Source organism: Phoca vitulina, unplaced genomic scaffold, assembly GCF_004348235.1.
Source record: "Phoca vitulina isolate PV1807 unplaced genomic scaffold, GSC_HSeal_1.0 scaffold40, whole genome shotgun sequence".
Taxonomy (NCBI): Eukaryota; Metazoa; Chordata; class Mammalia; order Carnivora; family Phocidae; genus Phoca; species Phoca vitulina.
In genome coordinates this window covers 3081891-3099726 of record NW_022589743.1, presented here as the reverse complement: position 1 = coordinate 3099726, position 17836 = coordinate 3081891, and the positions used below count along the sequence as shown (strand labels likewise).

The 17836-nt window shown below is 53.5% G+C and overlaps 1 protein-coding gene across 1 annotated transcript; it reads left to right on the top strand.

The window, feature by feature from the left end:
* The first annotated feature begins 438 nt into the window (after window positions 1-438).
* On the top strand, window positions 439-2042 carry HOXB4 (homeobox B4). Its single transcript, XM_032428875.1, has 2 exons — window positions 439-899; window positions 1744-2042. The coding sequence occupies exons 1-2, from the start codon at window positions 443-445 to the stop codon at window positions 2040-2042; spliced, it is 756 nt and encodes a 251-aa protein (XP_032284766.1). The 5' UTR covers window positions 439-442.
* The last annotated feature ends 15794 nt before the right edge of the window (window positions 2043-17836 follow it).

Here is a 17836-nt window from a genome sequence, read left to right as displayed (position 1 = left end):
GGGGCTGCCCCGAGAGCCCCAACTTCGAGGGGATCCCGGGATTGTTCTCTGCCCAGCGCCCCAACAGGCCCTCCGGCGGCAACCTGCCCTCTTCCTCTCTTTCTCTCCCCCTCTTTCTCTCTCACTCTCTTTCTCTGATCCCGGAGAGAGCTAGGCGAGGAGGCGGTCGCCCTGCAGGAGCCCTATGTAAATCCTGGTGTTGGGTGGGTGGGGAGGGGGAAAAGAGAAGAAGGGGAAATAAACCTCTTTGGCTGGAGTAGGGTCCGGGTGAGCAGATTTCCTTATCCGGGAATCGCAGGCGGGGCGGCCATTGGCTCCGAGGATCACGTGGGCCCCTAACTTTGTTCACTTGACAGTAAGTAGGAGGGCTTTCGGAAACAGGAAAACGAGTCAGGGGTCGGAATAAATTTTAGTATATTTTGTGGGCAATTCCCAGAAATTAATGGCTATGAGTTCTTTTTTGATCAACTCAAACTATGTCGACCCCAAGTTCCCTCCGTGCGAGGAATATTCACAGAGCGATTACCTACCCAGCGACCACTCGCCGGGGTACTACGCCGGCGGCCAGAGGCGAGAGAGCAGCTTCCAGCCGGAGGCGGGCTTCGGGCGGCGCGCGGCGTGCACCGTGCAGCGCTACGCGGCCTGCCGGGACCCCGGGCCCCCGCCGCCTCCGCCACCACCCCCGCCGCCCCCGCCACCGCCCGGGCTGTCCCCTCGGGCTCCTGCGCCGCCGCCCTCCGGGGCCCTCCTCCCGGAGCCCGGCCAGCGCTGCGAGGCGGTCAGCAGCAGCCCCCCGCCGCCTCCCTGCGCCCAGAACCCCCTGCACCCCAGCCCGTCCCACTCCGCGTGCAAAGAGCCCGTCGTCTACCCCTGGATGCGCAAAGTTCACGTGAGCACGGGTGAGTGCGTGGGCACCCCTTCCCCCTCCCACCCCCGGTGCTTTACACCGAAGGGACCTCGGAGGCATGGGGGGGGGGGAGCTGAGGGAAGCCAATTGTCCCCGCTATAAACTCGCCATTGCCGGAGATTTACGGTCGCCTGTTTTCAGAGCCACATAATTACATCCCCCATAAATTTTTATGGCCTGGTGGGCCCCGCGCCTTTGAAGTCGGTTGCCCCATCCTCTTTGCCATTCTCACCAGCGACTTTTTCGCCTGGGAGATGCAGTCTCAGTGAAGTTGCAAGTTGGGGAGGGGTGTGTGGGGTGGGGGAGGAGAAGGAGGAGGAGGTAATCTGTATTTGAAGGGAGAGTTGAGTCAACTCCCAGTATTTATTTTTTCCTTTCTTTCCTCTAGTCTGGCTCCTTGGCTTCAGAAGTGGGCAAAAGTTTTTACTGGGGGCAGGCGCTACATGGAATCTGAGCACAGAGGGTGGGAACTAGCAGAAGAAAGGTTTAGGGAAGCCCCCCTCCCTCTTTCACCCCTCATTCTCCCATCCCGGGCCCCAGGCCAAGGGGGCAGAGAGGAGCGGTTAAAACCTTGTGAAGATTCCTTACTCCCCCACCCCCTCTCCAGACACCCAAACAACAACGTGGAGACAACACAACCCTCCAAAACTTTGAGGTCTCTATCTCTTCCTGGGGGCCACTTTCTTCCCTTGGCGTCCCCACCCCCCTCTGGAGGAAGAAGAGGTGGCGGGAGAGGGAGGGAGGGAGACACTGTGCTAGCTGGAAGAAAGAGCTCTCCCTCCTCCCTTTCGGGGCAATAAAACTTTCTCTTTCTCCCTCTCTCTGTGTGTGTCCAGTAAACCCCAATTACGCCGGCGGGGAGCCCAAGCGCTCTCGGACAGCCTACACTCGCCAGCAGGTCTTGGAGCTGGAGAAGGAATTTCACTACAACCGCTACCTGACGCGGCGCCGGAGGGTGGAGATCGCCCACGCGCTCTGCCTGTCGGAGCGCCAGATCAAGATCTGGTTCCAGAACCGGCGCATGAAGTGGAAAAAAGACCACAAGTTGCCCAACACCAAGATCCGCTCGGGTGGCACCGCAGGCGCAGCTGGAGGGCCCCCTGGCCGGCCCAACGGAGGCCCCCCCGCGCTCTAGTGCACCCCCCCCCCCGCACGGGAGCCGCGAACCTCGGGGCGGGGGTGGGTTGTGAGCGCGGGGGTGGGGGCGGGCGGGGGGAGATGCGGGAGGGGACCCTGGGGCCTGGGTCCGCAAAAGCCTACCTGCCCTCCCCCTACTTTATCTATTTACACGAATAAACGCAGAGGAGGGGGAGGGGAAGCTTTATTTATAGAAATGACAATAGGGAGCCGGGTGAGGCCCCCCCCAGAAGCAAGGTTCAAGTCTCTTGCTTTCTTCCTTAAAAAGAAGAAGAAGAAGGAGAAGAAGAAGAAGAAGAAGAAAAAGGAGAAGAGAAAGAAGAAGACAGAAAGAGAAATAGGAGGAGGCTGCACTCCTTGCTTTCAGCTTTGGCGAAGATGGATCCACGTTTCATCTTTAATCACGCCAGGCCCAGGCCCATCTGTCTTGTTTACTCTGCCGAGGAGAGGATGGGCCTCGGTGGCGACCATTACCTCGACACCCGGCTAACAAATGAGGCCCGGCTCGGCCGCCTTTACTGCTGCCGCCGCTGGAACACAGCCTGGATTTTCTTTCTTTGTCCCCCATTCCTGACACCCAGCGAAAGCACCCTGTGACTGCCAGATAGCGCAGTGTTTTGGCCACGGTAACACACACACCCTCCCCTTCAGTGCCCCTGCACAGGCACACTGACTTCTCACCCCACCTTCGACCAAGAGGCTGGGCTGGGGGGCAGCAGGAAGGGGACAAGTGGAGGCGGGGGTGCAGGAGCAGGCAGGGAAGTTGAGTCCGAGAAAAAAAAAAGAGAGACCTGGAGACACGGGAGGGACTTCTTCTGGAAGGTCAGGCCGTTCCTGGCAGAGCCAGAGGCCAGTTGAGTTCTGGGAGCTGGGCGCAACCCTGTCGCCAATCTAGAGTTGTTCTGCCGAGGCCTTCTCTCCTAGACTGCAAACGAATGTGAAACTAGCAAATAAAACAGGGTGCCCCTCCCGGTCTGGGAGATGATGTTGCAGAGACCTCTCCCATAGTTTATCATTGTTTTGCATTGATTATTATTATTATTATTATTATTATTATTATTATTTTATGTCATGTGCGTCCTCTCTCCTGTTCGCTCTCTGACATTCCAAACCAGGCCCCTTCCTAGTTCTGGGGCTACCTGAGTCTAGAACCCTTCGTTGGCGTGAAAATTTGTGTCCTGTACAGAGTGACAATAGAAATAAATGTTTGGTTTCTTGTGACCAGCACGGCGTGTTTTTGTTGAAACCTTGATATAAAGATACAGACAAATGCCACCCAGCGTATATGTTAAGCATCCCAGTCCATTCGGCCTCATATTGGATGTGGTTGAGGATTTTTTTCATAGGGTCCAAAGGGACTTTCTGTCTCAGAGGACTCCAAATTGTGGTAACTTGTTTGTTTTCCTTTTGGGGTGGGTGTGTTTTGTTTGGGGCTTTTAATTTTTTCCCTCCAGTCCAAAAATGGATTGAAAGTACTGGGAGGGCTGACTCCAATCCCCAATGGGGGGGGGAATGTTTCATTGTAGGACACGAGAGGCTTAAGTATGGCAAAGCCTTTCATATCGTGATTTATTTGTCATAAGCAAATAAAATGCGGTTAAGCTGTCTCTTTCTAGACAGACGACTCTTTGCTTATTAAGGTTCGGAGGGAGGATTCTGCGAGGCCGGCGTCTTTCCTCCCGCCTAAGAAGGTATCGTTTTCCTCTGAGGTGTTTAAAGCTTTAATGAGTCTAATTTTTTGCACAGATGTTTCTGGGTGTTTGCAGGTTTTCAGAGTATTTTTATATTACAAAGGAGCTAGCCGGTGCTATAGCTCAAACTCTGACAAGCAAATAGATAATCAAGAAGACAAATGGCCTCTTTTGTGAAGCCCTGCTCCTGTATTAATTTTCATTTTCTTTCTCATAGAAAGTATCGAAATACGACCGGGGACCAAATAGCTTTCTGTCTCTGAGGTCCCAGTCACCCCTAGAATGGAGTGGGGGAATGGGAAGGGGGTGCCGGTGACCCTCACAAGCTCTGTCAGGCTCGAGCCACTTTGGCGCAGCACCCAAGAGAAGTGCTAAGGTCTGAGGGCTCCAACCTCAGGGTCTCTGGTCTTGTGGTGGGCCAGGATACCACCACCCACCCGCCTCCAAAAACCTTGGGGCTCAAGAGAGCATACGCAATTAAAAGTCGTTTTTCGGTCCCGTCTCCCTCCAGAAAATAAACATAGCTGATTCCACCAGCACGTTTTATTGTTATTTCTTTTGTATTCCTCCGGCTTGCAGCGCCCCCGGGGAGTGTGAGGCTGGGTAGGGCCCAGGACACACGGGCCGGTGTCCACAGCGCGGGAAAGGGCCATAGAACGGCCCTGTTGCAATGCTGCTGGAAGCCTCATAAAAAATCGCCCGGACCTGGAGGCTCAGAGCGGCGAGCTTTGTTTCGGTCGAATCTTGGTGTGATGTTTAGCTGCCAGGGGATGCGGCTTGCCCTTAGTGGAGGGGGGAAATAGTTCTTAAAAAGCATATGCCCCCCCAGGAATGTCTCTATAGAACCAAATCAAAGCTGCTCCTTGGAAGGTATGAATAGAATAAAAAAAGATTTCTATGGAGCTTAAAGTTCACAGCCATTCTGTGTAGACAAGAGCTAAGAAAAATGTGAGAATTATACAGAAAACCATTAATCACTTCTTTTCTTTAAATACGTATCCTCTCTCCTTTGTTATTATTCAACAGCAAATCTCCGCAGACCGGCTGTTGGGGGAAAAAAGTGTTAGCTGGCTCTCCCGGATCTGCGAGGGGGAAAAAATTTGGAACCATAAAGTTGAAAACTTTTTTCTCTCAGTTTGGAAGAAGCCCTTCGTCATGAATGGGATCCGCGGAATTCAGGCCAGAGGAGGCGAGAGGCGCAAAGGTAACAAAGCCCCCGCCTGGGCTGTCTTTTTTTTTTTTTTTTTTTTTATCGTTTTATGAGCTTTTTTACAAAGGGAAGAAGAAACTCTCTCGCCTCCTTCTTTTCCTTTTTCAACTTTCTTCGCGGGGTTTTTTATGGTGGATGCTTGGTCAGATTTGCTGCCTTTTATGATGACTGATGCTTGGGTCAGAGGGAGAGAGAGAGGGGCCTTGCACCTGGAGAGTGTTTGAACTGCTTGGGACTGAGGTGTCAGGGCCCCTGAAAAACCCCAGAGAAGGTTGTTTGTGAGGCTGCTCAGAAGTGCTTTTCAGGTTTTGGAAAATGCAGGCGGGCCTGGGGAGGTCCAGCATGTGTGCGTGTTTAGCGACACGCACATGTGGCCCGTGTGTTCTGTGACTTCGCTTGTCTACACTGGGGGCTTGTGTCCCATATGTCTGTTTACCGGGGAGATGGCACTGCTGCCTCCTGGAAAAATGGAATGCAGTTCTTGGATGGAATGCCCCAGGCTTGGAGCAGGGTATAGGTAGACGTCTTCATTTTTTTCTTTCTTTCTTTCTTTTTGTGTCTAGCTTGGGATTCTGGACTAAATATTTGCAACTCTGAAGCAGGAAACTGTTCCGTTTACAGGCAAGGTTCGTTGATGCCGGAATCTTCCTCTTCAACTCTGCCCCCCCCCCACTTCTTCCTGGAGGCTCAGTGTTCAGTTTGGTTTCCTTTTGCTCTCTTGTTTTAGGGGCTCTGTTCCCCCTTGTGGGGCCCTGCTTCTGGGGGCAAGGGAGCCAGGGGGCTCTGCCTCAGACCTGAATGTGCTGGCCCTTTTACCCTGGGGCTCACTGTGGGTTTGGAGGCAGGAGGCTGGCAGGAGAGAGAGTTCATGGAGAGGCCACGTTTTCTAGGCGATTAGCTCAGTATTAGAACCACAAAATGACCTCGGAAGCCCCTTGACCTCTCTGAGACTGGACAGTGTGCTGGCTCCTGGCTCCTGACTCCTGCCCAGGAGGGAAATTCACACCTCTGCCGGGAGGGGTCCTTGGGCTGTTGTGTGGCCCACCTTCTGCATCTCCCTCCAGCCCCCAACCCCTTCTTTGCTATCTGGGAATTTCTGGATTGTTTTTCTATGACTGTCCATTGGGGAGAAAAGGAGTAAGCATTTTAGCTTAGGGGTACAGCTGGGGGAGAGAAGTAGGGTGCTGATCCGGCCCTCTGTGTAGAACTCCTTTCCTAGGCCAGGTTCTAAACGCCCCCCCCCCATCCAGCTCATCCCTCCTTCTTTCCTCTTTCTCTTGGAGGGAGCTGAGGGAAGAAAGACAAAGGGAGGTGAAAAGATAGGTCCATAGGGCTTCAGAGGGCTAAGGGAACAAGCCCCTGGGTTCTAAAGAGGAGGAGGCACCCCCCCGCAACAGTCCCTTGGAGGCTACTTTCTCTCAAGGTCTCATATCCAAATCCACAGCTTCTCAACCCATTTTCTGAAGTTCCTTTGTTTAGGAAGCTATTCCTATAATCACTTATGCCCTCTTCCCCTAATCCCCAGTCCCACCCCAGCTACTCACAGGACCCATGGATACCTCCCTACCAGAGGAGCAAGAGAGATGCGAGAAGGGTCAGGATAGGCTGTTCTGCCCATTTCCAGGGACAGCTCTGCCACAGTAACCAAAGTTTTAGCAACTTTTAATTTTAAGAGATGGGTGGAGAATTTGCTAACATGGAGCCTTTCCAAATCTCTGTTCTACTTGATGCATCTTAAAATCCACACCAGCAGCCATTCTCTTAGGAGGAGAAAGAGACAAAGAGAGACAGACAGACAGGCAGGCAGACAGACAGACTGAGACTCCAGCTGAGAAGAGAGGAAATGTTCCTTCAGTTAAAACTAGGAGAGACAGAACCTTGCTGGGATGTGTGTGGGGTGTTGATTTGCATTTTGTAAATTGTCTCCTGTAACTTGGGGACTCTAACTCAGGCAAGAAATAACAGGCATCGGTGGGTACCATGTCCTTTGTCCCTGAATGGCAGAATACACCCAGGGGCTGGAGGCCTCGGGCAGGAGAGGGAGTGAGTTGAAAGGGAGCTGGGCCGCTCCTGGACTGCAAATGTTTGGGGCTCATGTAAGATATGCACCCATCACTCATAAGGGCAGAGAACCAATTGTGGGCCCTCTAGAGGCCCAGGTGAGGAAGCTGTAGTCACCTGGGACTTTAGGAGCAGCTCTCTGCAGTGTGAGGGGTCCATCAAAGGGAAGGAGGAGGGAAACAATGGAAGGGAAGGTTGGGGTTCATTCCAGGGTTTCAGCCCCATAGGCGAGAGCCTCGAGATTTCCCTTTTCCCTCACTCCCAGACCCCCAGTCTTTTCAGGGCTGAGCACCTCCAGCAGGCTCCCCCAGCTGGATGGGCTCATCTTCTATAATTCCAGCGGCACTCCTCATCTTTGCCCTCTCTTCCCTCCAGGTCCCGGGCCCTTCCCGTTGGCCCTCCTATTTGCACCTCCGGGGGCAGAGGGGCTGCCCCAGTCCTGCCAGAGCCCTCGAGGCCGCTCCAGCGCCCGTGGTGGGTCTCCCTGGGAAGAGTGGCCAGCCGGGGAGGGGAGTCTGGTTGGAAAACAGAGTTGGGAAGTTTCCCAGCGTGAGTTGAGCGCTGACGGATTTGTGATCAGCCATAAAACCGGCGCGTTCAGATTCGTAAATCAATCTCGCCTTTCTCACAGAATGAACGTTCGCTTTATCGGCAGCAAGAAAGCGCTCCGCTCGCGCTCAGGCTCTTGTTTATTTGAACATGGACATTCCCAGGATCCGAAAAGAGTGTGGGCATTTTAACAGAACCTGCCTGGCGTGCCTTCCTGTCATTCTGCTGTTCTTTTTCTTGTCCTTAAAGACAATTTCTCGGTTTCAGAGATTGCTGTCTTCCCATGCTCCTGCCTATTACTTCCTTTCTGTCTGTCTGTCTATCTCGCTCTGTCTTTCCTTCTCTTTTTTTTTCTTTCAGACTATAGGGGACTGTTTTCCCAAAGGGGACCATTTTTAATGGATTTGTGGCCAGGACCTTGCAAGGAGTTGCCCTGACTGGAGCCAGGCGCAGGGCCCACGTTGGGAGCAGACTGAATTCAATACCAGTCTGTGTTTTGTATCTGGACAATCAAAGCCGACCACCCCCCTACAGAGTGCGGGCCCCGCCGGCGCCCCACCCGTGCGTCGGGAGCGGGGACTCCGGAGGAGGAGGCAGGGGCCGCCTGGCCGCCCCAGCTGGAACTTACCGGGGCCGGCGGGCAGGGTGACTGTTTCTTTGGGGGCTGCTAAGGCATCTGGGTCCTCAGCCTTCTCCCCATTGAGTTGTTTTTGGTTCAGGCCTCTCCAAACAACCCGGTGGCGACCCCTCGGCCCCTGCTCCCCTACCCTAAGCCGAATTTATTCTCCTATCCTGCCCCTCTGGCGGCGCGGGCCAGGCTGCGCGCGGAGCTGCTGAAGATAAGGCTGGGAATGTGCCGAGCGGGGCTTCTTCAGGAATGTCTTTTCTGCTCCCCTTTGCACTCCCACCCCTCACGGTGGCCCAGGACTCGGCTTCTGGTTGTAACTGGTCTGCTCGTTCTGGGGCCAAGCTGTAAGTGAAGGTTTGGGGGATTTTTTTGTTTTGTTTTGTTTACATCTGGGATGAAGGAGTGTGTGTCCCTTTCTCTAGGCCTAGGGAATGGATTGCTCCTATAGTCCCTGTGTTTAACCCTTTATTATGAGATTCCACACACACACACACCCCAATCTTTCCCCATCGATCAGACTCCATTGTCTGCTGATTGGGAGCTCAGAATATTAACACCTGGGAAATAGGGACCCCGGGCTGCCAGGCCGACCTCAAAGCCTCTTTCTTCCCTCTCCTTCCTCTCTAGTTCAAATCTTCGGCTGTCTTCACTGGTGTGTTAGGGGTGGAGGGGGTCACTGATATGGGGTGTGACATAGGTAGAGAGCTACTGAGTGTCCACTTCTTTTGTGTAGATACTTTAGTCTGGCGTCTTTGTCTCTAGAGTGTATTCTCAGTTGGTCACTAGAATTTGTTTCCCTGTGATGGTAATAACACAACGGAAAAAAAAAGTCCCCCTTGCGGTTATTCTCAGCTGTGGGAGCCCCAGAGTAATCTCTTCACCCTGTCCCTTTTCTGCCCCTTCCAAAGGTACCACAAAAGAGCAGAAGGAGAATTAAAGCCAGAAGCCCCATTCTTTATACATATGTAACTTGGACTTATGAAGTGTTTGTTTTGAAGCTAGTCCCTTTAGAAATGTTGTTGCTTTTTTAGGAAGAGGGGAGTGGGTCGCACTAAAATCAATATCCTAGGAGTGAGAGAGAGAACTGAGTTGGGGGGAATCTTGATCTTAAAGGATGCAGAGAGAAGAACTGGAAGCTGAGAAATCCAGGGGCTTGGAGCAGGGCTCCGCGCCCACCCCACCCCCACCCCCCAGACGCCCCTGCAGACTATTTCTGCACCTCCACGAACTAAGCAGAAGCAGGAGGAGAAGGGAGAGAGGAGAGGTGGGCTGTGGGTAAGTGTGTGTCTGGGGAGGGGAGGTTAGGGAGCTGTAGGTAGAGTAGGTATAGATGCGAATGTGGGAGAGAGAAGAACTCACTACTCTTCCATTGGTGGGTTGGGGGGAACCTATTTTGCAGGAAAATTTCTCCTCCTGAAGGGGAAGGTCATAGTGGTCCTTTGAGCCTGAAATCGAAAGACCCCCTTCCCCCTCCTGGTCACGTGATTCATTAAATAATTAATGCCGAGGTTGCAGAATAGATATGTATTCGTCAGGAAAATCGCAGGCTCGGTCTCCCTGTTTCTGACGTGCAATTCAACTGTCCTTTGAAAAACAAGCCTGTACCCCGAGAAAAAAAAAAGAGAGAGGGAGAGAGAGAGGGAGAGAGAGAGAAAAAGAGAGGGAGGCAGCAATAAAACAGCCCCGCAGCCGGAGCCACACCGCGGGCTGGGGTATTGTAAGTAGAAGGGATTTCTCACTACCTACCGCGTCTTCTATGTCCATGTAAATTTATTGTTTGTTATTAATGTTATTGTCGTAAAATGTGACAAATAGCCATCTTCATTTCCTGCCATTTCTCTTCACACGGTGTTCTGTATGTTTATACCCATTGAGGCATTGCATAGAGATTTTAGGAATATTCCTCTTCTCTCTCTCTCTCTCCCCCTCTCTCTTTCTCTGTCTCTCTCTCCCTCTCCTCCAACCTTTTTCTTGATTTATAGCAATATGGGTGTCAGCTTCTCGACCGGCATGCCGGCCATTGTGTGTGTGTGTGTGTGTGTGTGTGTGCGTGCGTGTACGCGCACGTCTGTGTGTTTGTGAGCAAGTTGTGTTGTTTATGGCCACGTCTTCGATAAATCATTTCTCACGGAAAATGATGTGGAAGCTAGGCTATTTCTGCGGCCGGGAGAGACTCGCTCTCGGAGCCACTTCCTCCCCTCTCTGCTCTGCTCCCAGGAGTTGGTTATTTCAGACGATTTGCAGTAATATATCAGCAGTTAATATGAAAGCTCTATGGCTGGAGGTCTTAAATTACAGCATCTGTGATTATCAATTAAGGCGAGATTTGTATAAATTTGGTAAACCAGAAATGCCTCATTGGCATATAAACCCAGTCAAAGACCACAACCTAATATAAAAATTATATTTGCAAGCCTGAGAGAGCCAACATTCCTAAAGCAGCAGACAGAGCTTCATTTTTCAGCGGTTCCCCTCCAGGAGTTTGGCTGCTCTGACTCCAGCCCAGGGTAAAGAACCCAAATCTGAAGGCAGAAGGAGCCTGGGGGCAGGAGAGGTGGAGGCGGAGGGAGAAATGGCTGGAGTTGAAGGCAAAGATTTTTGTAATCAATGGAGACCAAATTGAAGCCCTCTGCAATGGGAAGGGGGCGGGAAGGATTCAGTCATAGTACTAAAGTATCATCTGTAGGATCGATGTGTATGGCACGGTACCGAGGGTGGAGAAGGAGCTCTCCAAATTGGGGGAGACAATGGGGGCAGAGGGTGAAGGGCAGGGAGAGAAGCTGAAAGCTCCCCACCCTACTGGCTAACAAAACAAGGAAATGAATTCACACCCCAGTAGCCTTCCTTCGACCTCCTGAAACAAAGAAAGTTTCCTCAGCAGTGAGGGACTTTGTGTTTGGGGCTAAAGCAGGGAGAATTTCTCTAAGTTTTTCTGGAAAAGAAATGTTCCAGGAATCAGGTGGTCCCAGAAAGTTGGTGAGGGTTCCAGGACATAGGGTGTGTTCCCCTCCGTAAGCCCCCCTCCAAAGAGGGAGCAAATGGGGTGCAGATTGGGAAGGGGAGAGCTGGTAACTTTCCCCTTGGGTTTCACGTGGGGGTCACTTCCTCCCCATTAGGGAAGAGCCTAATGGTCAAGAGCAAAGCCAGAGGTAGCTTCTGGGGACATTCAACACTGTACCCCAAAGTTGTGATGGATGAGGAGCAGAGGGCCAGAGCCTTTGCCAAGTAAGGTCCAGGCCGCTGGCTTTTCCTTTTCTGGCTGGAGCCCGGCCAAGTGACTTTATAGCTACTATTATCCGTGATATTTAACTCTGCCTGCTAGTGTAAACCTTCGAGGAGAAAAATTAGAGTGACGCCGCAGCACTCAGGTGTTAATTATTCATGGCAACAGCCTCATGGAGTGGCGGCTTAGGCCTCAGTCCTGGAGCATCCAGGAGCTCGCTCCCATGCTTGGCTCCAAGGGGCGCTGAGCCCCATCCTTGTTACCTGGCAGATTTGTGGGTGGGTGGTGGAGGAAGCCTCCCAGATTGGGAGTATGGATTGAAAAGGGTTTAGGGGAAAAGAGAAGGAGAGGTCAAGACCCTAGGCTGGGATGGGTGTGGTGTTACCTAGTCTGGATAAAAGGAACTGGGGAGAGTGTGGATTCAGGGGCAGCTCTGATGGAACTGGAGATTGTGAGGAAGGGGGAAGGTGCTGGGGAAGGCAGACTTGAGGGATGGGGGCTCCAACCCTTCAGGCCTCCCTCTTTCGGTGTTGGAGAATCCCACACACACTCAGTGTGACAGGCGAGTATGTATTTCTCCCTTACCTGGGAAGTTGTGGGGGGGGATGTAAATGAGGGAAGGGTGAGTTCACCCCCAAAGCAGCATTCCAGAACTTAGGCCAAAGTCTTGGAATCCCTGAGAGAAGGAGGAAGGATTACCTCTTCCTTGGAGAGGAGGAGGGACACAAGAGAAGGAAGAGGGAAACCTGTGTTTTATTAGCTTCTGAATTCAGCCTGTTTTGGGGGATGGGAAACAAAAGAGGAAGGCTGAAGGATTTGCTCTTTGGGAAGGTCAGAGCTAGGGGGGTGAGCTGGGAGCCAGTCCTACAGGCCGCTACCCCTGTGTTACCAACTATCCTCCTTCTCTGTCTCCCCTCCCCCTGCTGCCTTTGCCTGTGACATGGCGATCTGATCCCCCCTTTTCCTCTCCATTCTGTCAGCCCGCTTCAGGTCTTTGTCTCTTCTGGCCGTGGGGATACCCCCTCCCCTTTCCTTTCCCCAACTCACACTCAGAGTCTTCCCCCAGGAGAGACAAAAGCGGGGAGACCATCCCTCTCCACCATTATCTTTTAGTTGCTGGCTCCTTGCAGAATCTCTCCACGTAAGGCTTGATGCCCTCCATCCAGGCATATATCAGCAAGTTTGGAAAGACTTTGTTGTTGTTGTTGTTGTTTTATATATATAAATATTTGGTTTACTTAGCCACGAAGCACCCAGCCTCTTATCCGTTCTGCACATATGCACCCCATTTGCTTTTGTGCTGTTCAGGGGATGAGGTAGAACGTATTTGGTGGAAGGGGCTTTCGGAAAGCTGCTGAGTCCATCTTCTCTCCAGACTCTGCTGGTGTCCTTCTTTAGGAATGAGAGTGTTTATCCCCATGCCTTTAAGAAGCTGGGCTGCCAATGCTTTAGCGATCAGAGGAATTGAATAAAAAGATGAGGAGAGAGAGGATGAAGGAAAAAGGGAGGGCCCCAGAGAGAGAACAAGCAGCAGGATCCTTTTCTGAGGGGAGAAGTTAAGGCAGAGCCCAAGGAGAGGATGACAGGGAAAATAAAGACGAAGGCCGGTCAGAGCGGCAGGGAGGCTGTCCTGGGACAAGGAACCCCACAACTTGGATGGGCACACACACACACACAGAGTTAAGTGAGAAGGAGGGAACTAGAAAAGAAACCACTCACTTTGCCCCCTTCTCTGTAGAAGAGAATGTCTTTGTGATGGAAGGATGTGTTTTCCCAGCAGATGAAAGGGCCCTGAGGCCAAGAGCTCCACATTGCCCCCGGGAGAGAAGCAGCCTAATAAGTGAGCCCAGAAGTGATTTCTGGAGATACTGCTAAGTCTTTCGTAGGTTCAGTTCAAACTTACAGAAGACAGAGAGGCAGAGTATGAGAAGACAAAGAGGCCGTGAGAAAGGGACAGAGACAACAGAGATGGTTAGAAAAGGCAGAGGGGGGGAGAGAGAGAGAAAGAGAAAGAGAGGGAGAGACAGAAGAGAGAGACATGTTGAAAGAGCCCAACCCCTTGGGGAGGCCAGGCAAGGGGAGAGGGGAGGGCTGCAGGGGGTCTGGAAGCTCCTCCAGACTTGGTGCTTTCTTTCCAGGCAGCTGCCCAAAGCCAGGGCTGTCCCAGAAGCAACTGCCTCTAGAGTAGGCCCTCCGGGGTGCTAAATCAGGTGTGAGGCAGCTAGGGTAGGAACCGAAGTGTCAGGGAATGGCCAAGACTGTCTTAGCCCGTCAGTCTCCTCTTCCACCACCACCATCAGTAACTTAATGGCTGGAATCTCCCAAAACAGAATTCCACTGGGGTGGTGGTGGTATTTGGGGTCAGGCGCTCACACCTGGACCCCGGAATCCTTCCTTGGCCTCTCTTCCCCCTGGCGGGTTTGGTCTCTTCTTTCCCTCTTTAGGGACGGGGAGAAGAAGTTGATCTACCAGCTGCCTAAGAACTTTCCCTTTCACCTCCAATCCACATCTCCTCCCTTGAACCCCCAGCATGAACAAACGGATGCTAACCTTACTAATCTCCTCCCTCCCCCATCTTTCAGGAAAGAAAAGGAAAAAGGAAAAAGGGAAAGAAAGTTCCTACCAGCCTAAGCAGCTTTAGAAAACTCCAGGGAACCTGGAAAATGCAAACCTTCTCGCTTCTCCCATCCGTCCCTTTACGCCCTCGCCCCTGCTCTCTGCCTCCACTGCGCACCCCCACCCCCATCCTCTCGTCCCGTCCTGCCCAGAACTCTCTCCCTTCCCCTCCCTTCTCCGCTGGGCCGGACATATGGAACCCATTTCGCTGGTGACATTGAAGAGCCGCCCGTGCGCCCGCCTTCCGCCATGGCGCCCCCGGCGCTCCCCGCGCCTCGCCGTGCCCCCCGTCATTCGCCGGCTCCTCCCGCACGGCAGCTTGGCCCGCTCTCGCGGCCCCGACCCGGCTGGGTGCCAGGCGCGCCCGGCCGCCCGCAGCCCCACGCGGGCCCTCGCCGAGGGGGCGCTCCGGCTGCTCCGGCCCGGACCCCGGCCGCGCCCCGAGCGCAGCCTCCGCGCGCGCCTCGCCGCCCCGCGGCCTCGAGGGCCGAACAAAGCCGGGGGCGGGGGCGGGGGCGGGGAGGGGGCGAGCGCTTCCGGGCCTCTCCCCGCGCCGCCCGCCGCTCCGGGGCCGCTGGGGTCTGCGCGAGCGCGATGCGGCGGGCTGCGGCCGGGGCGCCCCCGCTGGGGCCGAGGGACCCGGGCCTGGCAGTCGGCTCCCGCGCGCCCGCTGCTCCTGGCTGCCCGCGGCCTGCGCCCTAGCGGGAGTCCGCCCAGGTAAGTGGGGGTGCGGAGCCAAGCGGCCCGGGTCCGGCGAGGGGTGTGTGTGTGTGGGGGGGGGTGGCCGAGACTCAAGCCCCCAGGTCTCTCTCCTGGGTCAGGAAGGAGGCTGGCTCCGAATCGTGGAAGACAAAGATGGGCGCACCTTAAAGAGGCGGGTGGGTGCTGCGGGGGTAGAGGGATCCGGGTGTGTGGGGCAACGTGGAGGAATGTGGGGCTGTAGGCCCCCGGTGTGTGGACGGGAACCGCTTAGGGGATGGGGGAGCTCTCTGGCCCAGGAAGGGTGTTGGAGGCTCTGGAGGGTTTTCCAGGGGAGTTGGAAGCTGTGCGTCATGAAGGAAATGTGGGGGCATCTCCTGGGGTTGGGGGGACAGCGGGGCCCTGCTCCCACAGTCCAGCTGCCACCATGGTGAGCCTTTTAGCACCTGGCGGGTTATTTGAAGCTGAAACTACAAGGGCTGCGGTGAGGCCGGGTGTTAAACTGAGAAGGTAGGAGAGGGGGGTGATTTATGGCTTCAGAGAAGCAATGTTTACTCCCAGACTGCTCTGGAAACCAAAAACCAAACAGAGCAGAGGCGGGAGGAGCCCCTCTCCGAGGAGTGGGAGGCGATGCCAGGTTCATTCGCTGGGATTTATTTTCCCAGATGTGGGGAGATGGTGGGAACTGTCCCTTTGCGGGCGCAGGATGTGGTGGGTCTGTGTGATGTATAAGGAGAGTGTGCAAGCATGCACACGTGGAGATGTGTTTGTGTATTGTGTGAGGCCGTTTGCACACCGGGGCACACATGCGCTTGGGCTGGGGTCTGTGGGGGTGCAGCATCGCTTTGTGAGTGGGCACACAGGGAGCTGGGAGGGAGGCTCAAGAGTTCTCTGGTCCTGGTACTCTGATATGGTAGCTCTAGACACACTTTGCTGCCCTGTGCCCTCACCGTGGGGTGGTGCTGGTCCCGAGTGTGCTTTCTTTCCTCCCATAGCCACATGCAGACAGTCCACTTGGCCTGGTCCCTGGCCCCTCTGTGCCATCTGCCCACGCTGCCTGATCTTCACTTTGAACCTTTAACTTTGCCATGGGAGGATAAGGAATTAGTGAGCATGGCTGCATGGGGAGGGGAGGAGGAGAGCAGAAAAAGGCCTGGGGTGGTAGCAGAGATCGGTGGTTTGACACTGGGCCTTGGCAGGCTTGGGTTCCACCATTACTGCTCGAATTTTCCTCCAAAGTCTCTGCTTGGGAAGGGGCAAGTGAGCACAAAGGGGAACAGAGCAAAGGAGCCATGCAGGATGCTGGGGGTTGGGGAGAGAAATATTTTGACCCCAGATAGTTATTTCCTCAGGCCAACTGGTGGCTCTTGCATTTCTGTCTAGAAGCCTGGCTTTGCCTGGAAATTGTTTTGCATTAAATTTTCTCAGCCGCAGAATTGTCTTTCCTCGCCTCCAGCTAAACTTGCATTTTTCCACCAGACACTTGGGCCCCGCACCAATGAAATCTGAGAGGAAGCGGCTGGGCCCTAAGTGGCTGTAATTTAATTGATTTTATCATAAATCATCAACTTGATGAAGAACCCAAGGTTTCAGTGAAGTAAATTGATATTAATGGGAGTTTCTTGAAATGCAAACTCGCTGCATTGTTGGGGCATCTTGAACTGGGGAGGTGGATTTCATGTGTCCCAAGAGCAGCGAGCCTGGGCCTGGAGCCCGCACAGCGTTAGGGGGTAGGGAAAGCAAGCTGTGAGGGGCAGCTGCAAGCCAACCGATTTCTGTGGGGGAGCAAGGCAAAGAATGGAACTTTGTTGGGGAGGGAGCAGAGTCTGACTCTGAACCCTTCTGGCCATCTTGGGAGTGCTGGTCTCCAACTGGGGGGAGACAGTTGGAGAGGCTGGTAGGTGTATGGGCAGAGTTGGGGGTCGGGTGAGAAAGCCAGGCCGGTACAATGGGTGCATTGACTCCTAGTTAAAAATTGCCAGGTCAGAGCCTTCCTCCTCTAATTATACAAATTAATTATTTACTGCTCAGGTTGCTGTGTCCAAAAATAGCACTTTTGATTTGGTGATGGAGGTAGAGAACACCCCCCCACACACACAGAGAGAGAGAGAGAGAGAGGGTGGTAGAAACCAGTGTATGAGCCTCTGTGGGAGCAAGGAGAACCAGGAGTGGGGTTGGTTTTCAGCAGTAGGGGTGTACACATTTAAATCCCAAGAAGAAATATTCTGCTTTTGGCAGAGGTGGTGCGCTTTATTGTCTGAACTCAGTTTATTACTGCATACTGTCACTCACTTTTACATGAGCACACAGAGAACCACAAGCTGTCAGTCCAAAAAGGGACCTGAGAGATCATTTAGGCCAACCCCTCCCCTCCACGTACATGCTCTGGCTTTACAGAGGGACACTGAGGCCCAAGGAGTTCACTGCTTCAGATCACACAGCCAATCTGGAATGCCTAGAATCCAGGCCTCCTGACTGCTGAGCCTGTGCCAAGTATGACTTTAGACCAATCACTTCCTGGCTCTGAGCCTCAGTTTCCCTGTCTGTAACAGTGGCAGGGGTTGAAGAGGACGGTGTCTGAGTTTCTCCATAGGTCTGACCTTGGGAAACTCTCTGGTGCATGTCCTGGAGTTCTGAGGGCATCTGGGTGTACAAGTTACTCTGTGCTTATTTGCAATATCCAGGGAGTATGTACGCACCCAGAGCAGTGGATAGTTACTGTGACTGGCTAGGAAATCTATTAGAATCTGGACCATTCCTCTTCTTGAAGGTGTCTTTATTCTCAGCAAAGAAGCCCAGGCTGAGAGCAATTGAAGTGAGAAGTCAGTGGAGAGGGGCCAGCTAGCTGGGTTGGACTGGGATTGGCATTTGGAGGGGGGGCACTAAGGAAAAGGGGGGTTCCCCCTCACAGAGCAAGGCATTTTCCCTGCCAGGCACTGGACTGAGGCTGGAATTGTCCAAATTTCAGTTTTTGAAATTCTTTCTATTCCAGCCCAGGGACTATTGTGGTTTCAGTATTTGGATTCTGTAATGGTGGTCCACTGCCTGTCCCCCAGCCTCACCCTGACCCCAGGCCCTTTGGGCCCTCTCTTTTTTGGGGGAGGACACACACAGG

Excerpts from the sequence above, each read along its gene's own strand:
- HOXB4 (XM_032428875.1), top strand. The coding sequence starts at position 443 with ATGGCTATGAGTTCTTTTTTGATCAACTCAAACTATGTCGACCCCAAG. Across the intron at positions 900-1,743 it reads CAAAGTTCACGTGAGCACGG|TAAACCCCAATTACGCCGGC; the intron begins GTGAGTGCGTGG and ends GTGTGTGTCCAG.